General features: G+C 46.1%; 1 protein-coding gene across 13 annotated transcripts in view; it reads left to right on the top strand.

The window, feature by feature from the left end:
- The window catches only part of tnrc18 (trinucleotide repeat containing 18), a 182,175-nt gene that overhangs the window by 141,177 nt on the left and 20,570 nt on the right, over positions 1-20,428 (top strand). For 9 of the 13 annotated variants that reach the window (XM_072559331.1, XM_072559332.1, XM_072559342.1 and 6 more), the window contains 4 exons: positions 2,509-2,653; positions 5,064-5,181; positions 8,872-8,947; positions 10,572-10,683. In XM_072559331.1, coding sequence (XP_072415432.1) covers positions 2,509-2,653; positions 5,064-5,181; positions 8,872-8,947; positions 10,572-10,683 — 451 coding nt within the window. The remainder of the gene's footprint in view (positions 1-2,508; positions 2,654-5,063; positions 5,182-8,871; positions 8,948-10,571; positions 10,684-20,428) is intronic. The other 4 variants (XM_072559340.1, XM_072559338.1, XM_072559333.1 and 1 more) reach the window with 2 other exon arrangements.

The raw sequence follows: 20,428 nt of genomic DNA, 5'->3' as shown, positions 1-20,428 counted from the left end.
ATCAGAGAGGGGGAAATGGGTAATCTTGCTTGAAGTAGTAATTCGAAAGATAGTGCAATATCCCCTCAGTGCTCACCCCTGACCACTGTGCTCAAGTCCTTGGATTCACAAATGTCAACTTAGAGTGTGGAAGGTTCTGGCTGTCACCTACGTGTCAGGGAAATCAATGCACTCCCCACACTAACAACATGCCTGCTCACTTTTGTATAGTAGACTTCCTCCAGATCATAGCAGGACACTTACAGATTCCGTTGCAGTTTTAAAGTAGCACCCAAAATAAGTGCTTGGCTTATTTCTTGTACTCCAGTTCATTCTTTTCCTTTTTGTTAATGTAGCTGTAAGGTATAGTTGCTCAGTGGTTAGCACTGCTGCCTCACAGCGCCAGGGACCCGAGTTCAATTCGGTGTGACTGTCTGTGTGGCGTTTGCACCTTCACCCTGGGTCTGCGTGGGTTTCCTGCAGACACTCTGGTTTCTTTCCACAGACCAAAGATGTGCAGGTTAGGTCGATTGGTCATGTTAAATTGCCACATAGTGTCCAGGGATGTGTAGGTGAGGTGGGTTAGCCCTGGGAAATGCAGGGTTACAGGGGTAGAGCAGAGGGGTGGGTCTGGGTGGGATGCTCTTGGCAGGGTCAGTGTGGGCTGAATGGCCTGTTTCCACACTGTAGAGATGAAAAGGGGGAATCACAGCAGCTAAATTTCACCCATCAGCAATGTGGCACCAACCAGAAAGTAGGCGTTTTTGGTTTTGGTTGAGGGATAAATATTGATCAAGACACAGGGGAGAATTCAACTGCTTATCGAAGCAGTTCTTTAACCAAAAGAGAAAATGCTGGGAAATCTCAGCAGGTCTGGCAGCATCTGTGAGGAGAGAAACCAGCTGACGTTTCGAGTCTAACTGACCCTATGTCAAAGCGATGGTTCTTTAACTTGGTTCAGAAATATTTTAAATGGTAGTTCAATGATTCCTCATGAACTTCTTGTCCAAATGCAAAATTATTACTCAAATCTCCAAGGACTTAATAATGGTTACAATCGATTCATGGTTTTGTACACAGTTAAAATGATCAAACTTGGCCTCTGTCTGTGTTACCCTACCAAAATCTGTCCTTTGGCAAGCCTGCCCTGGGTATAATGTCCACCCTTTGTTTGTGAGTCCCTTCACGTGATACCCAGAAGGTGTACTGAAGTAGGTTCCTCCTCACCCACCCTCCAGACTTGACCCAATGTCTGCCCTGATGGTTTCACTGTTAGTTAATATTGTAAAAGGTAGGAGTGTCCAAGACCATATCGAAAGGTTCAGTCATACTGCTTAGGTATTTCCATTGTCCTGACCAATACCTGAGGCTCTCACCTCACACGGATGTCATCCAATATGTCTCCTATAGTTTCGATCTCCATTGTTCTGGTCAGCATCTGATGTTAACACAAATTCTGATAATCAAAATGTGATTAGCTACAGGATTCATGCAAATTACAACAACGGTACAGTGCGAGAGAAGGCTGCCTCCTCACTCGAGCGGCAGGAATATCATATTCTCTATTCTGGTTCCTGACCAACAAATATTTGTGTATATTGCCTACATTCAAATATTAGCTGGGACTTTATGGGAAGCATTGTTACCTCTGAGCCCACAGGTCAAAGGTTCAAACTCCACTCAGAGACTCGAGCCTTGACTTCAGTGCTGCTTTGAGCGAGTGCTGTACAGTGACAGAGCACTTTTTTTATATGAGACCATTGAATAGGGACCCTATTGTTCTCCTTAGTTGGACGTAAACCAGTCAGTGGCAGTCTTTCCTGGCCAATGTTTATCCCACCTTAGTAAAGCTGATTCTCTGCTATTTTTGATATCATTGCTGCTTGTCGATATTTGCTTGGTAATCAGAAACACACACTGCGGTGAAATTCCGTTATAAAACCGAAAAGAAAAACTAGAGCGCCCCAACTGCAGGTAGACAGTCGCACACAGAAATAAACAAAAACTCTGTGGGAAGCAATGGACTAGTGGTATCATCACTGGACTGTTCATCCAGAAACTCAGCTGATATTTTAAGTAAGAGTCTAATGACGACCAAGAATCTGGTGTCGTTTGTTGGAAAAGCCCATCTGGTTCACTGATGCCCTTTAGGAAGGAAGTTGCTGGCCCTCCCTGCTCTGGCCTACATGTGACTCCAGACCTACGCAATGTGGTTGATTCTTAACTGCCCTCTGGGCAACTAGGGATGGGTAATAAATGCTGGCCTGGCCAGCGCTGGCCTCATCCCATGAATGAATAAAAAAAAGACAGGGGACTCTGGACCGAGGGGTAGTTGGCTCAGGACCAAGGTAGAGTTGGGAGCCAGAGCTTAGAGGTGATATCCATCCCTACCCAGAAATTCTGGAACATCACTCTAGCAGTGCCTTCAGAATGGTGAAAAATGTCGATTTAGATCCGTTCAAAGAAATCACAACTAGCTGGTGAAGAAAGCCCTTGATTTTTACAGCGGTACTTGCCTCGTTTCTCCAGCAGGCACGCTCCAAAGGCGGTGCTGTCAGTAAACTCATGGAAAGCATGGCGGCCGATGAGGATTTTGAACAGAACCAAGACAGCAGCTTCTCTGAAGATGAGAACCTCCCTTTGAGCATGCTCATTGAGCGGCCCTCCACCCCAGGTTAGTTGCGCCTTCGGTATAAAATGCTGAGCATCGCGGATCCCAGCTGCACTCCCCACTCCTCATATCCACGAGGCACCAGCTGAGGTTCAGCCATTGGTGGAATTGCCAGGGATCTGCTTTCACACCAGACCGTTGTGTTAGACAGGAGTGTGCGGAAGCTGTTAAAATGGTAGAAGACTGACTTTTTTTTTTAAAAATCTGATGACTTTCCTTATTTTGTAGGTGGATTAGATAAGATAGGGAATTTAAGATGGAATTCCTACCATCAGCCAACCCTGCGCCGTGTCTGATTTGGGACTTGTCAAAAGGATGACAAGCCTGAGAAAGCAGTGCTGAGAAAATCGGCTGCTGTTCATACTCCATTACTTACACGGATCTAAATATCTATCAAGTGATTCATTCGATAGATATCTGTGTTGAAATGAACAAGTCCTACTAACAGGATGTCTGCTAACTGCTTTTGAAGATCCACTGTTTTAAAATTGAAGCTAAGACTTATTGTGCAAACTTCACGTTCAGGGAATGAATGACAGCCAGTTATTACACTGCATCGTAACTCCAGGTGGTAGAGACAGTTACCATTGTCTAACTTTACTGCCCAAACGAATTGGGTAGTTTAACACATTATCGTCCTCATTAACAAATGATTTTGTTCGCTCCGTGACCTTGTTCAGCTATCGAGAAAAGTGATTTCTCTGCTATTGAGTGAGTCTGCTCTCTGCCCCTTTATGTAGCTTCAGCCTGTCCCATATCTGCTGTCCCTCCCTAGTTCTTCCTGTACGCTTGCACCTTGACAGGTGGTGACATCCAGTTGTGAACAAGTCCTTTATGCTTGAAAACTACTTTACATAATGGACTGATTCGTCCTCAGAATATTAAATGATAACGTTGATCTTTTCTTCACTTTTTTTTCCTGGTACCTGACAAGCTGAATTATTGCCACTTCATTAAAAGATTCATTTTTAAATTTGCAAACGACCTCACAGGAAAGTGACGATGCTTAAAATCCCCTTTGCTTAGAACAACTGACTCAAACAAGAGCCTGTGTTTTCTTCAATTGGTTGCCATCGAATTTCCCAGCAGAGAAATAGCTAATTTGGACCAACTGGTTTCTGCCAGTGTTTGTGTTCCGCACAGGAACCCTTCTATCTTCCTTCATCTCATCCACTCCTTCTGTTCATTCCCCCCTCCTTTATTTCTCAAACTTCCCCTTAAATGTGTTTGTGTTTTCCTTTATTCTGATTCACTGGGTCTGTAGCTTTGCCTGAGTCAGCAAAATTGTTAGCAATTATTATCCCATCAGTTTTCCGCACTTCCATCTGATTGTTCCCACAAAGAAAAACACCAATTGGGACTTACCTAGATAAATAGCAACAAACAGTCAAACCACACAATTGCCAGGCAATGACCATCTCCATTAAGAGAGAATCTAACCATCACCCCTCTTGACTTTCAGTAGCATAAACATCACTGAATTCCCACTCTCCTTCCCTATCATCAAGTCAGGAGTATGTTGGAATCATCTCCACTTGTCTAGGTGAGTTTAACTCCACAACACTCAGAAGATCAACACCATCTGGGACAAAGCAGTTTGTTTGCTTGGCACCCCAACACAACCTTTTACATTGACCCCCTTCACCACCAGTACACATTGTCAGCAGTGTGTACAATCTGTGAGATGCAGTGAATAACTCACCTGGGCGCCTTTGGCAGAATCTTCTAAACTCTCAACCTCTGCCTTCTGGAAGGACAAGGGGAAACCACCACCTGCAAGTTCCCCTCCAAGCCACACACCATCCTGACTTGGAATTATATCGCTTCACTGTCGATGGGTCAAAATCCTCGGGCTCTGAAGAGCACTCCTGGGTGTTCCTACAGCCCAGGGACTGCAGTGGTCCATGAGGGCAGTTTGGTATCACCTTCTCCAATACAATCCTAAATGGACAAACGGTGCCAATAGTGCTGGCATTCCGTGAATGAATCAAAGAAAAAATTGCAGATATCTGATCCAAACTGCAAGCCTCACCCTTCCCTATCTCGTTTAATTCTGCGCTCTTGCACCAGCTCAGTTGTCATCACTGCATTATTGTTCCTTCAGTGATCTACACCCCGAGCTCAGAAATTCCCTCCCTGACCTCCTTCATCTGTCCATCATTCCCCTCCTCATTTACAATGCTCTTTAAAACTTGCTCCCTGACCATATTTTTAAATGTCTCCTTGCATTTGCTGAGTGTAAATTGCATTCGATAATGCTCCTGTGAAGCTGCTTGGGGTGTTCCGATTGGGGAATGCTGCTCTGTAATTGCAGCTTGTGGTTTTGGTTGGAGACAGGATTATATTCCACTGGGGACGGGTGCAGAGCTTTGCTGCTCAGGCATTACTGAGAGATTACTATCATTTTCCGCAGCTCTTCGCTCGTGTGTGATTGACAAAGATGAGCTGAAGGATGGCCTTCGGGTGCTGATTCCAATGGATGACAAGCTACTGTATGCTGGATATGTGAAAACTGTTCACTCTCCGGATATGTAAGTTGTCAGTGAGAGGGGACGATTGACATGCTCATTACTTAAAGACAATCTAATCTAATCTAATTGAAACATCATGCATAATTTCCCAGCTGCCCCTGATTGTCACCTGGAAGTCAGAGTCTGACCTTGAAGTGTCAGAGTTTAGTTGGTAATGTGGCACAATGCCTCCTTGAAGCCACCCCCTTCAGCACCCGACATCTGCCTGAGACAATTTTGTCAAATTCCCTGGCTTCTGGCATGCTTGCAACCAGCTAAACAAATGTGTAGCCCCCTGATTAAAGACAGTGGCTTGAATGCATTTCAGGGTGCTGGCTTCCAGTCGGAAAATTATTCGTTTCCCATGTTCTGATGTTCTTTATGGTTTCAAATCCATTCAGTTCAGGCACAGAATAAATGCTGTAGAGGCTGAGAGAGCACTCAGCTGAAACAGAAGGTTGATGTTACAAATGCTGTAATGTTAAGTGTGTATAGGTGCACGCTGTAGTTATCATTTAGAGCCGAAAACTTTTGGGAATGATTAGGGATATATATGAGGACTGACATGGTAGATGGCCACTACACAGGCTAGGGCACATTATTTCCTCTTTCAATTCAATTTTAATTCAGATTCTTTCTCTCTGTCTCTGTTTCTTCGTGTTTATTGGTTTTGGTGTGTCCCTGGTGGGGCAGTGTTATTAATTGGTGAAGTGGGCGATTTGCTGAGGGGATGTTTCAAAACAAAAAACGTACTTCTAATGACTGGGCGTCCCCAGAGAGGGAGTGTCCACTGCAGGCCTCTGTGTCCAGTCCTCTGTGCCCCCTACCCCACCCCCAACCCCGCCCCGCTCAAGTTTACTTTCATGATTTGATTTTTGCACCTGGAGTTTCCCAGTTGGCTTCCTGCATTGATGGGAAAGATTAACAATGTGGGGAGAGGTGCCAAGTTGTAGGTGAGGATTAGGGGTCCAGGCGACAGCTACCCAGAGAAGATGGTTCTCCCTTCCCTCTTGGGACATGGAGTAGTTGTTTGGTTGTGTTTGTCATTAACATGCTTAGGAGACTAGGGAGGGATTCTTCTTGTTGAGTCCCATCGTGCGCTGCAAACTGGGCTGTTCTCTGGAGCTGGAGGGGTTGATCCTCTAGATTTGAGGGCATGAGTATCCACTGTTGGACAGGAAGCCCATTCTGTGCCAACTAATGGCTCCTGTATCCACATCAAAATCTTCAGTTTAATTCGTTCCCTCCCCTGGAGGTGGGTTAGTGAGCTGAAAACAGCCTCACCTCGGTTTGACATCTCATCAATAGCTGGCACGATGACAGTGTAGCACTCCCTCAGCATCACACATTATACACTCAGGTTCCAGAGACCGGAGCTTGACCCCTCGACTGTCTAGAATTGTGCTAAAATGGTCCTCCAGGGGAGTAAGGGAAGGGGGTCCTTACATCTTTCACAAGCTGTGTCAGTTCCTGGTGTCTGAGGTTAACAAGTAAATCCTCTCTCTGTTTTCACTGAGAGGAGCTATTTGTATTTTCACCTATTGAACAGCCACAGCTGAGCAATGCAAAAAAATTAAGCGATGTGGCTCAGTGGTTAGCACTGCTGCCTCACAGTGCCAGGAATCTGGGTTTGACTCCAGCCTCGGGGTGACTGTCTGTGTGGAATTTGCACGTCTTGTGCAAATTCAAACCTGTGGCAGGAAAAGCAGCACTTTGAAGGTGAAGATATTGGCCACATCTCAGTGGTGCTTTGGTTTCCACCCACAGTCCAAAGATGTGCAGGTTAGGCGGATTGGCCATAGGAAATGTGGGGTTCGGGTGGGTCTGGCTGGGATACTCTTCATAGGGTCAGTGCAGACTCGATGAGCTGAATAGTCTCTCGTCGCACTGGAGGGATTCTATGTCCCTATTGAGGTTGGGAGGCACATATTTGCTGTGTATTGTATCTCTCTAATTTGAATAGCTGCATTATACCGAACTGTGGAACTGTGTTGTGACCATGTACCTGATATGCATTAGGCGTGAACTCAGGACAGGCAATGCATGTTCTGTAATAGATCCAAAACAAATTAATATTGCTCGTGTTCCTCTCAATTCAAATGATTAACTTCCAACCTCATGGCTTAATTTCAACAGTTTTTTTTTAGTGGGTTTGAGGAGTGTGGGCCTGTTCAGAGCAGAGCTGGTCTGTGCCACCTGACAAAGGGACAGCGCTGCAAAAGTTTGTGGTTTCAAGTAAACCTGTTGGACTATAACCTGGTGTCGTGTGGCTTCTGACCCTGTGCCAGAAAAGCAGCACTTTATTCAGATGAAGGTGTTGGCCGCCCCTCTGGGTAGGACTCTTCTCCTCTGAGTCACAAGCTGATGTCTTATTATGCTACCAAGGCTGATGCTACAGTAACCAAAACAGAATGTTGCTGGAAAAGCTCAGCAGATCTGGCAGCATGTGTGCCGAGAAATCAGAGGTAATGTTTCGGGTCTGGTGACCCTTCCTCAGAACGGAGGTTCTCCGCACTGGCAGAGGTGATCTCTCCCACGTTAACTGCTGAACCGAAGCCTGGCTGAAATCTTGGACAGACATTAAAAATCCCACAGTGCTCTCTGTAAATGGGCAGGGGAGCCCCAGTCAATATTTACCTCTCAACCAACATCACCGTTACATTGCAGATTGTGGGACTTTGCTCTGTCTAAACTGCCTATTGATTTTTTTTAATATAACATGCAACAGTGGTAATATTTCAACAAACATTCTGTTGGCTGCAGAGCGCTTTGGGATAACCTGAGATTATGAATGGCACTATATAAATGCGGACTTTACAATGTTTGAGCTAGAGGGTGGAATTTGCAACTCCCAAGAAGCAGCGGGAAGGTTGTACACGGAAAGGAAGGATAATTGGGCCATCTCTTCCATCCCTCCCCTCCCCCCATCCCCCCAAAAAACTCCTTCCATACACACACCACTCTCTGCGTGAAAAAGTTGCCATTTAGGTCCCTTTTAAATCTTCCCCCTCTCACCCTAAACTCCCCTCGTTTGGAGTTTCATCTCCTCCAGGGGAAAAACCCTTGTTTATTTACCCTATCCATGATCCTCACCATGCTCCTGACATTTACCAAGAGAGCAGTAAAGTCACAGAGTCAGACAATAACACGTCAGGGGGGCCGTGTACAAAATATCTTTCATATTGTCTGTACACAGAAAATGTGACTTCATTGGATTAAAAAAAAAGGGAAATACAAGATTGCATTTATTTTGCAGTGAGAGTAACAAGGAGCTTCCTAATGAGATGACAGTGACAAGTCCTGGTGTTTGATTTCGGCCAGTCTCCTTGTTCTTCATTATTGGCTCTCTGGTTTCCTCCCACAGTCCAAAGAGGTGCAGTTTAGATGGATGGTCCATGCTAAATTCCCCATCGTGTCCAGGGATGTGCAGGCAAGATGGATTAGCCAGGGGAAATACATGGTTACAGGGATAAGGTAGGGGGCTGGGACTGGGTGGAATTGATGTAGACTCTAACTGAAGGTCTCTTTCTACACTGTAGGATTTCTGTGATTCTTAGATGCACCATGATTTGTCTCGTTAAAGAGGTTTTCAAATTGCTGTGACAAAGCTGCATATGGACTGACTTTAAGAAATCAAATTCAACAAGACAGAGAAGGTTACTGTGTGTAAACACTCTGACCCCTCCTCAAGTATAAACATCTCTCTTCCAGATATCGTGTGGTTGTGGAGGGAGAGAGAGGAAACCGTCCGCACATCTACTCCTTGGAGCAGCTCCTACAGGAAGCGGTGAGAGGCTTAGTAATCGTTACAGATTGGCAATAAAGTTCACTTTTCACTATTACAACATCGTGTGAGCTTTCCTTCAGTCTGGGGTGTTTAGGTAGTGAAATGAAAGCACTCATTGTAAAGTAGGCAGGAGACAAGCAGCTGGATTAAAATGGCCCTAAACTCCTCGTCATGCCTGATCTCCTAGACAAAACTTTAAATTATTTCCCCGTGCACTTGAGAATAAAGCATGAATTACTTTGGTCTTGCAAGAAATGAACGTGATTTTTCCATTGAAAATGTTTTTCCTGTGATATTATCTGTTGATGACTTTTCCCCCTCACCCTGCCTTTTGATACAGATCTGTAAAAAAAAGTGGTACATTTGATTTCAGAAATTAGGTCTTATTTCAGACACTCTGTTCACCAGCTGAAGCTTTGCAACATCAAGGAGTCTGAGCTCCTGTTGCCAGGGACATCTTACCAGGTGATTTCCTGTTGTGGAGGGTCACTGCACAGAGACCAGTATCTGTCACCAAATCACCCTTTATTTACATAGTTCATGTCACTGACCCAGCTAACTCCACCCCCACTCCTCTCCCCAACCCAAACCCCACTCCCACCCCAAAAAGGATCAGCTGGATTAAGCGCAGAGAGAGAGCAGCCTCAACAACATGTGCCCAGCAAGAGCAGCCACCATTGCTGTGAAGGCAGGAACCCTGCGGCCTGTAGCAATTCAGAAAAGAACGACATTTCCAAAAGGAGAATGGGGCTGAGACCCCCTCCAAGGGTATCGAAAGGGCTGCCCATAGCTGTGGTCCCCCCTTTTTTTATAGAATCCCTACAGTGTGGAAACAGGTCGTTCGGCCCAACAATTCCACACCGACCTTCCGAAGAGTATCTCACCCAAATCCATTCCCCTATTACTCTAGATTTACCCCTGAATAATGCACCTAACCTACACATCCCTGGACACTACGGGCAATTTAGCATGGCCAATCCACCTGACCTGCACATCTTTGGATTGTGGGAGGAAACCGGAGCACCCGGAGGAAACCCACACAGACACGGAGAGAATGTGCAAACTCCACACAGACAGTTACCCGAGGCAGGAATTGAACCCAGGTCCCTGGCACTGTGAGGCAGCAGTGCTAACCACTGACCCACCACTGCCAACACTACCCCCACCTACCCACCTATTAAAACCCTGGGTAGCCACCAAGTGGCCGTCTCGACGTTTCTCTCAGGACCTGGTTACATGGGGATTAAATTGCTGCTTTTGGTCGATGATGAAATAGCTCTTAATAAGGCCCCAATGTATTTCAATTGGTTGCCTGCCCCCTGGGGGGTGTGAGGGGTCTGTTTGATTGCTATCCTGCTGTTGATAAATGTCTCAGATCAGGGCAGGAGTTGGACGTGAAGCCAAGTCAATCTGATTCTCCTCAATTTGACAACATCCCCCACCCCGGCACTGCCTCTGTCGCTGTTCTTCTCCAGCGCAACCTTTTCAATAAATAAACCAGCGATGGCCCAGGGATATTGCCTTCCTGTTGAGCTCAGCATTTAGTTTGTCAGGATTGATTTGATCTGAAATTCAGACGTGGCTTTAATTTTAGATCTCGCTCTCTCCTAATGTCCTTTTGAAGCAGATCATTGATGTTAAGCCTTCCTGTGTGAGGTTGTTGCCTGAAGGAACCCGAATTGCTGCCTACTGGAGCCAGCAGTATCGCTGCCTGTACCCTGGAACTGTTGTCAGAGGTATCTGTCTGTCTGTCTGTCTCTCTCTCTCTCTCTCACTCTCTCTCTGATTCTGTAATCCAGGAACCCTTTCTTGACGAGTTCTCATTCTATAAATGTCTAACTCGGTGACTTCCTGAGTAGAAAGTGTGACATTGAGAGCTTAGTGCTGATTTAGCTCTCGAAAGGGTTAGCCATGGAATGTGTTGATCATAGTGTTAACTGTGCGCAGAAAGCAGACTGATCATCCCTTTCAAGCACGAAACAAAGATCTCTCCAGTTACTTCTTACATTTATAATGAACAGAATGTTTTAATCCCAAAGGATTTTTATTTTTGCAAGCATTTGAAGTGACATCTTCTGAGAAGGAGGGGAGGGGAGATGGAGGAGAGGAAGGGAGGTGGAGGGTGAGGAGGGGAGGGGGAGGGGGAGGAAGGGAGCTGGAGGGTGAGGAGGGGGTGGAGGGTGAAGAGGGGAGGTGGAGGGTGAGGAGGCGAGGTGGAGGGAGAGGAGGGGAGGTGGAGGGAGAGGAGGGGAGGTGGAGGGAGAGGAGGGGAGGTGGAGGGGGAGGATGGAAGGTGGAGGATGTGGAGGGGAGGTGGAGGGTGAGGAGGGGAGGTGGAGAATGAGGAGGCGAGGTGGAGGGTGAGGAGGGGAGGTGGAGGGAGAGGAGGGGAGGTGGAGGGGGAGGATGGAAGGTGGAGGATGTGGAGGGGAGGTGGAGGGTGAGGAGGCGAGGTGGAGAATGAGGAGGCGAGGTGGAGGGTGAGGAGGGGAGGTGGAGGGAGAGGAGGAGAGGTGGAGAGAGAGGAGGGGAGGTGGAGGGAGAGGAGGTGGAGGGTGATGAGGGGAGGGGAGATGGAGGGTGAGATAGGGAGATGGAGGGTGAGGAGTGGAGGTGGAGGGTGAGGAGGGGAGGTGGAGGGAGAGGAGTGGAGGTGGAGGGTGAGGAGGGGAGGTGGAGGGAGAGGAGGGGAGGGGAGGTGGAGGGAGAGGAGGGGAGGGGAGGTGGAGGGTGAGGAGGGGAGGTGGAGAATGAGGAGGCGAGGTGGAGGGTGAGGAGGGGAGGTGGAGGGAGAGGAGGGGAGGTGGAGGGGGAGGATGGAAGGTGGAGGATGTGGAGGGGAGGTGGAGGGTGAGGAGGGGAGGTGGAGAATGAGGAGGCGAGGTGGAGGGTGAGGAGGGGAGGTGGAGGGAGAGGAGGGGAGGTGGAGAGAGAGGAGGGGAGGTGGAGGGAGAGGAGGTGGAGGGTGATGAGGGGAGGGGAGATGGAGGGTGAGATAGGGAGATGGAGGGTGAGGAGTGGAGGTGGAGGGTGAGGAGGGGAGGTGGAGGGAGAGGAGTGGAGGTGGAGGGTGAGGAGGGGAGGTGGAGGGAGAGGAGGGGAGGTGGAGGGAGAGGAGGGGAGGGGAGGTGGAGGGAGAGGAGGGGAGGTGGAATGTGAGGAGGGGAGGAGGAGTGTGAGGGGGAGGTGGAGCGAGGGGAGGAGGAGGGAGAGGAGGAGGGGTGGTGGGAGAGGAAGGAAGGTGGAGGGTGAGGAGGGGAGGTGGAAGGTGAGGAGGGGAGGTGGTGGGAGAGGAGGCGAGGTGGAGGGTGAGGAGGGGAGGTGGTGGGAGAGGAGGCGAGGTGGAGGGTGAAGTGGGGATGTGGAGGGCGAGGAATGAAGGTGGAAGGAGAGGAGAGGAGGTGGAGGGTGAGGAGGAGGAGGTGGAGGGTGAGGAGGGGAGGGGAGGTGGAGGGTGAGGAGGGAGACGAGAAGAAACCTGAGGGTGAAGTGTGCCAGAGGGGACGGAAGGTGGAGGACAGGGGAGGTAAAGGGGATAAGATGTGGAGGAGACAGGAGGGAAGGAGGGGAGAAAAGCTGGAAAGAGGGTTCAGAGGGGAGAGGTAGAAGGTGGGAAGGTCGAGGAGTGGGGAAGTAAAGGAGAGAAGAGATACGGGGGAAATGTGGATGGGGAGGCAGAAGAAGGAAGATGAAGGATAGAGGAAATGAGGGGAGAGGAGGGGAGCGGGTGTATGAGGGAGAAAAGGTCAACAGTGGAACATGAAAAAGACTGGATTGGGAAATGTTGTGCTGTTGGGGCCAATCCAGTAAACAGGTCTGGGTTTGGTCAGTTGTGAGCTTATCCAGGAGTATCTGACCCAGGCTAGGTTCCAGATATAGACCCCTTCTATGCTCGTTCCCCTAATATCTATTTAGTCAGTACAGTCAATGTCAGCACTCCTGGACCTGTCAGGCTAAGTGGGGATCAGTTTGAGCCTTGATCACAGGATATTATAAAGTATAAGCATGTGACAATTAGTGAAGCAAGAAACTACATTTATATAGTGACTTGCACAACCTCAGGACTTGGAAGTGTGGTCACTGTTGTATATTGGCAGGCAATTTTCACACAGCATCATCCCACAATACAATGGGATCATGGTGGAAGAAAATAAAATCGTGATTTCTTCATGATCTTGCTTGTGAGTTAGGTATTGGCAAAGGTAACAGAGAGAACCTCCTTGCTGGTTGAAATAGCAGATGGTTTTATGGCCAAGCAAGATGACCAATTGAGGTTCTGTTCAACATTTAATCTGAAAGGCAACTCATATGTTGTTTTGATCACTGAATGACCAATGCTAACAGCCCAGGCTTTCATTCAGAAATGGCTACTTGAGTGAGATATCAGATCAACCTGGTTTGATGAAGCAGCCAGGCTTGCACACATCCAATATCTGTCATTGGGACCACACACAAGCCCCATCCCCATGCACACCACCTCCCCACCCTGCCAGTCAACATCTTAGAAGTCACCATTAACCAGACACTCTCTACTGGACTGACCACACAAATCTGTGGCTCTAAGAGCAGGTCAGAACCTGGGACTTCTGTGGCAAGTAACCCTCCCCCAATCTCCCCAAAGCCTGTCCACCATCTACAAAGCACAAGTCAGCAGTGTGATGGAATACCCCCCACTTGCCTGGATGGGTAAGTGCCAACAGCACTCAAGAAGCTTGACACCATCCAGGATAAAGCGGCCCGCTTGATTGGCACCACATCCACAAACATCCACTCCCTTCACCACCCAAGCTCAGGAGCAGAAGTGTGTACAAGATGCCCTGAAACAGTTTACCAAGGCTCCCTTGACATCATCTTCCATCCCGTGACCTCTACCACCGAGAAAAACAGGGGCAGTAGGCCCACATGAACATCACCATCTACAGGTAACACTAGAGTCACCCACCATCCTGGCTTGGAATGATGTGGCTGTTCCTTCACTGTCACTCAGACAAAATCCTGGAACTCCCTCCTTACCAGCACTGAGCATATGCCCTACTGCCAGAAGACCAGAAGATGGAGAACCAGAAATAGGCTATTCAGTCCATCAAGTCAGCTTTTCCATTCAGTGAGATCATGGCTGATCTCATGGTCCTCAACTTCACTTTCCTGCCTTTTCCCCTTACACCTTACTGATTAATAATCTGTATAACTCTGCCTTGAATATGCTCATGACCCAGCATCCATCACCATTTGCAGCAAAGAATTTCACAGACTGAAATTCCGACTCATCTGTGTTTTACATGGGCAGCCCCTTACTCTGAGATGATGTCCTCTAGTCTGAGATTCTCCCACAAGGAGAAGCAGCCTTTCTACCATCTCCTCTGTCAAGTCCTGTAAGAATCTTGTATATTTCAAAAAGGTCTCCTGTCGTCCTTCTGAACTCCAGTAAGTACAGGCTTAACCAACTCAAACGCTCCTCATGAGATAGTTCCTCCATACCTGGGATCAGCCGAGTTAACATTCTGTAGACTTCCTTCAATGCCTTTACATCTTTCTTTAGGTGAAGAGGCCAAAATTGTTCACACTATTCCAGCTATGGTCTGTCTAGTTCTTTCGATAGGTTTAGCAAGACCTCCCTCTTTTTATACTCCATTCCCTTTAAAATGAAGGCAATAGTCCATTTGCCATCCCTATTACCTATTGAATTTGAAAGCAAGCTTTCTGTTATTCATGCATGAGGGTCCTGAAATCTCTGAGCTGCAGCCTTCTGCAGTCATTCTCCTTTTACATTATATTTCATTCTTCTGTTCTTCCTGCCAAAGTGTATAACCTTACATTTTCCTGTGTTATATTCCACCTTCAAAATTTTTACCCCTCATTTAACCTGTGTGTATCCCAATGTAAAGTCTTTGTATCATTGTCACTACATGCCTTCCTACTTACTTTATGTCACCTGCAAACGTGGCATGCACGGACTTCCATCGCCAAGGTCAGGAATATATATTGTAAATAATTATGGCCCCAGCACTGATCCCTGAGGCACTCCACTGGTTACAGGTTGCCATCCTGAAAATGCCCCCTTTATGCAAATTCTTTGTCTTCTATTAGTTAGCCAATCCTCTATCCATGCTAACATACCACCTCCAACACTCTCCTCTTATTAAATAGCTGATGTGTAATACTTCATCAAATCCCTTCTGGAAATCCAAATATATTCCATCTACCTATTCCCTTTTATCTCACCTGCTTGTTACCTCCTCAAATAACTAATCACATTCTCAGTCCTGATTTCCCTTCATGAAGCCATGTTGTCTCTGTTGATTCTATTATGTATTTTGGAACTTTCCCAATGCTAGATGGCCTATAGTTTCCTTTTTCGTCACCTCCCTTTTTGAATAAGGGTGTTGTACTGGCATTTTTACAATCCTCTGGGATCCTATTTCCAGAATCAAAAGACTCTTGAGAAGGTTACGACCAGTGTATCCAATATCTCTGTAGCTACTTCCTTTAAATACATAGGCTGCAACACTTCATCAAGGTAAAACAGCTTCTCAAGAGCAATTAGAAATGGACAATAAACCCTGGCCTCATCAACAATGCCCACGTCCCAAGAATTATTTTTTTTAAAAAGGATCCATTGAGATTCTGCAAAAATTAGCATTCAATTTAATCCCACTGTGTTCAACACTCACTGAACCTGTCAGATCCTTGATGTGGGTTATGACAAATCCCACCAGAAATGATCCTCTTTTAAGGAGTTCACCCTTCATTTCTTTTTCCCCCTTAGTCGCTGTATAATCCTTTGCTCCAATCTATTGATTGGAATAAATCAGTATTAAGGAACTTGCTCTTAAGTAGAATAACCAATATCGTTAAGTGATCTCTAAAACTGACAGGAAGGTCTTCGAAGCTTGTAACTTTTTCAAGTATTTGCTTTCAGGGCAAATTTATCACCGTGCTCTTGTATGTGAGACCGAAATTTATCATGGTGCGCTGACATTGTGATAACTGCTATTCTCTAATTATTGCCATAAATCTGCTACTCTCGGCTCCTTTTATAGTGAGAACACCAACATTAGCAGCTCACAGCACAGAATGGAACTGGGGTGAAAACACTTTTTTGTTTAACCTCACGGCTGCCAAAAGCATTTTTGGCAACTTTCCTCTGTTCAATGGAGGGATTAGGAATGTGATGAAAGTAGGTTTCTAGGCTGTAAACAAAATACCCTCAGATCTCATCCTTCATTCCAACTTGGGGATTTCTCAAGATGGGCCTAATCACATCTGGAGAGAGGTGGGTGGTATCCAAGGCAACATAATACATCAAATATTTAAACCCCAGTCAGAATTATGCTATTATTATTAATCCGTTAACAAGGCAGAAAGAATAAAACTCCAGCTGAGCTTTGATTTTCAAAGAGGATTATCCCCACAACCGCTTCAAGAAGAAATGGGTATTGGTCTGGATTCTTGTCAGGACTGGGAACCCTTTAAAAATGGTGGGTTGGTCCTAATCCCAGGATTCCTGGGTCTATTCCTTGGGTTTCTCATTTCGCTTCTGAGGGTGCAGGTTGGAACAGATTGTGACCTGTGGTCACCGGGTCAACCCCATTTTGGAGATAGTCATGACCTAGTCCTTTGTGATTTTTCATGGGATATGGTTGCAGTACCTCAGGGTGTGATGGGCTGTGGTCTGTCTGACAGAACACATTGACATTCTCATGCCAGGCTATGCCTTCCAGTCACACCCTGATACCAGGCTATGTTACTTTAGTTCACCCACTATAGTGACAGTAAGGTGTGTAAAACAAAAAAAGATGTCTTAAAAGTAATTCATTGCTTCATCTGATTTGTTAAAGGAGCTCCTTTGTACTGTTGGAGAATAAAATGTCAATCTTCGAGACCCCTTAAATAGCTGAAATGGAAAGCATTTGAAGCCTGAACCTTGTCTAAATTCACCTTGACATTTCTCTAGAAGCTTCACAGCAGAACTGAGAGAGCCAGTGCTGGCAATCAAGCCGAGGCCCAGCTTTTCCAAAAGACTAATGAATGTCTGGCCTCTCCGCCTCCAGGAGTCTTCCCAACTTTCCCAAGTGACCCCAAGGATGATAGTACAGGGCAGAATGTTAAGGTCACTGTTGTCCTGCAGAATTCCTCATAACTTGCAGCTTCCAGCATTCCAGCTGATTGAACCTGCTGTAGAATTTCACGGGGTGGCATGAGATCTTGCAGGGAAAAAAACGTCAATCCCAGGGGGAGTTTTCACACAGGACAATGATCTGGCCTTCAGAGGGCGAATCCAACATTGTTATTCGGGTGTTTGGATCTTGTATTTTTCTCACAGGACAGTAAGTTGGGTTGCTGTCACACATCAGTTGCTCAACTTGATGTTCCCCCACCCAACCCCCTATCCCCATCTTTCCCACTGGTGATGTTGGTTTCCAGCCACTATCACCATCAGATCTAGAATGATAACTTGCATTTAACTTGGGGCTTCAAAGTAGCAAACCATCCCCGTACACCTCTTGAGAGCATTACTAAGCATGAGAGAATATTAGTTGGGGGTCCAAAGAGATAGGTTTTGAGAAGTGTTGCAAGGAGAGGAAGAGGGGCACTGAGGTTTTGAGAATAAAGTCAGGAACTTATGGGCTATTCTTTGGTGTAAGCTTAGGCAGAGTGTGTCAACACACTGTTTGACTTCAGAGGCCAACACAGATGAGCTTGAAGATGTTCTTCACTTTCCACCCTCATGTCCAATGCAAACTGAAGATGATGGTTAGCAATCAGGAGGCAGAACTCCTCCCGCACTATTGATACTGAATTCCAATTGTATGGTGGCCACTGTGCCTAAACCCTCCCACAGGGAATGACTAACACACCACAACTGGGATCAAGCCATGCCCTTTATATTCTGTGTAACTCAGTAAAACACTGGGTTGAGCTGCAGTTTTAAGTGGTTCCAGAAAGCAACCAATAGTTAACGTTTTCACTTGTGTGTAGTAACGGTTTTCGTTTTTATCGGTGTGAAATGCTATTAGTATGACCAGAGCAGAGGCAAAATCAGAAATTGCATTTTTCACTTTTCGAGAGCCAAGGTGTAAACTCGAACTTGACAGCAAAAATTGGCAACTAATGCTTTCTTCATGTATTTCCTTTGTCTTTGAATGATTCGTTGTTGATGGCATGTTTCCCTGATTTAACTGGGAGAACGTTTGGGTTTCTTAAAAACAAAAATTGACCTGTAAATCCCTATTTAGTCATAGCATCTGATCTTGACTCCCATCTGATTTTCATTTTGAAGATTTTTTTTAATTCAGTAACGATCCAGAATTGAATGTGCAACTTATTAATGCTTGAACATAATTCCACCGGAGATGGTTCAATTTTGCACAATCAATAAATACCACATTACACTGAACGTTTTCTGCCCAGCCTCTGTCTTGTCTTTAATTGTTTCCCCCTTCTGCTCCTTTTGCTGATTTTTAAAACTGTTCCTCAACTTGAAGCTCTTAACTGAGCATTTTGGCTGTGTCTGCATGACCCTATGGCCATTCTCACTGCCAGTGTACTCCTGAGACCATCACTTCAGTTCCCCTTGTTTCATTCATACCTTCTCTATTCAAAAGTTACATTTTTTGGCCAAGCTCTTGGTCCCTTCTCCTCATAGCTGCCTTTGTGGTTCAGTCTCAAAGTATTTTCATAACCCTCCTCGTGAAGAGGCTTTGAATGTTTTACCACATGCATGGTGCTATGTCAGTGCTGTTGTATTTGCTATATTTTCTGTCCATTCATTTTCAGTGATGCTCACTTTGCAAGACTTGAGGTGTGGAGGATTGTTATAATGAACTGTGCAAAATAGCAGCAGCTCTTGCCAGCTTCTGAATATAGGAAATAGAAATAGGTTATTTAGTCGTTCATGTTGAGTCATGGCTGACCTTCAACATTGCCACCATTTTCCAGCATGATCTGCATTATCCTTGATGTGGTTAATTTGTGGAAATCTGTTGATCTCCATCTTGACCAAACTCAACAACTGGAACTTCTGCAGCACTCTGGGCACTGAATTCCAAAGGTTCACCGCTCTCTGACTAAAGAAATCCCTCATTCTTCTCAACTCCAGAGAGTATGTGCCCAGCCTTTCCTCACTGGAAAACCCATCCAACCAAGGAGTTAGTCCAATGAACCTTCATTTATATTCCCTCAAGGGAAGTAAATCCTTTCTCAGGTTAAAATGTCTATGACTGTGCACAATGCTCCAGATGTGGTCTCATACATCAAGCTCTATATAAATGTTGGAAGGTATTTTTACTCTGTGCTAATATTCTCTTGTAATAATGCTAAACATACATTTGGCTTCCCCAAAAAGTAGGAGACAGAGGTGGTGGTGGTGGAGGGTTGCTTTTGGGACTGGAGGCCTGTGACCAGTGGTGTGCCACAAGGATCGGTGCTGGGTCCACTGTTTTTTGTCATTTATAAGTGATTTGGATGGAATATGTAGTGGGTAGCGAAATAGGTTACCTCAGAGTGCAAAGGGATCTTGGTCAGATGGGCCGAGGAGTTTAATTTGGATAAATGTGAGGGACTACATTTTGATAGGGCAGATCAGGGCAGGACTTATACACTTAATGGTGAGGTCCTTGCGAGTGTTGCCAAACAAAGGGACCTTGGAGTGCAGGTTCATACTTCCCTGAAAATGGAATCCCAGGTAGACAGGATAGCGAAGAAGGCATTTGGTATGCTTGCCTTTATTGATCAGAGCATTGAATGTCGGAGTTGGGAAGTCATGTTGCGTCTGTATAGAACATCGGTTAGGCCACTTTTGGAATACGGCTTTCAATTCTGGTCTTCTTGCTATATGAAAGATGTTATTAAGCTTAAAAGGGTTCAGAAAATATTTGCAAAGGGATTGCCAGGATTGGAGGGTGTGACCTATAGAGGCTGAATAAGCTGGGGCTGCTTTCCATGGAGCATTGGAGGCTAAGGGATGACCTTATAGAGGTTTATAAAATCATGAGGGGCATAGATAGGGTAAATAGACAAAGTCTCTTCCCCAGATTTAGAGAGTCTAAAACTAGAGGACATGGGCTTAAACTGAGAGGGGAAAGATCTAAAAGGAGCCTAAGGGGTAACTTGTTCACGTAGAGGGTGGTACAATTACAGCATTTAACAGGCATCTGGATGGGTATATGAATAGGAAGGGTTTAGAGGGATGTGGACCAAGTGCTGGCAAATGGAACTAGATTAGTTTAGGATATCTGGTCGGTATGGACAAATTGGACAGAAGAGGTAAAAACAATGACTGCAGATGCTGGAAACCAGGTTCTGGAAACCAGGTGCTGGAAGAGCACAGCAGTTTAGGCAGCATCCAAGTAGCTTCGAAATCGATGTTTCGGGCAAAAGCCCTTCATCAGGAATAAAGGCAGTGAGCCTGAAGCGTGGAGAGATAAGCTAGAGGAGGGTGGGGGTGGGGAGAAAGTAGCATAGAGTACAATGGGTGAGTGG

The sequence above is a fragment of the Chiloscyllium punctatum genome, chromosome 40 (genome assembly GCF_047496795.1).
Source record: "Chiloscyllium punctatum isolate Juve2018m chromosome 40, sChiPun1.3, whole genome shotgun sequence".
NCBI classification, from domain to species: domain Eukaryota; kingdom Metazoa; phylum Chordata; class Chondrichthyes; order Orectolobiformes; family Hemiscylliidae; genus Chiloscyllium; species Chiloscyllium punctatum.
Note: the sequence above shows the minus strand (reverse complement) of the source record. Positions and strands in the feature narration are given on the sequence as shown.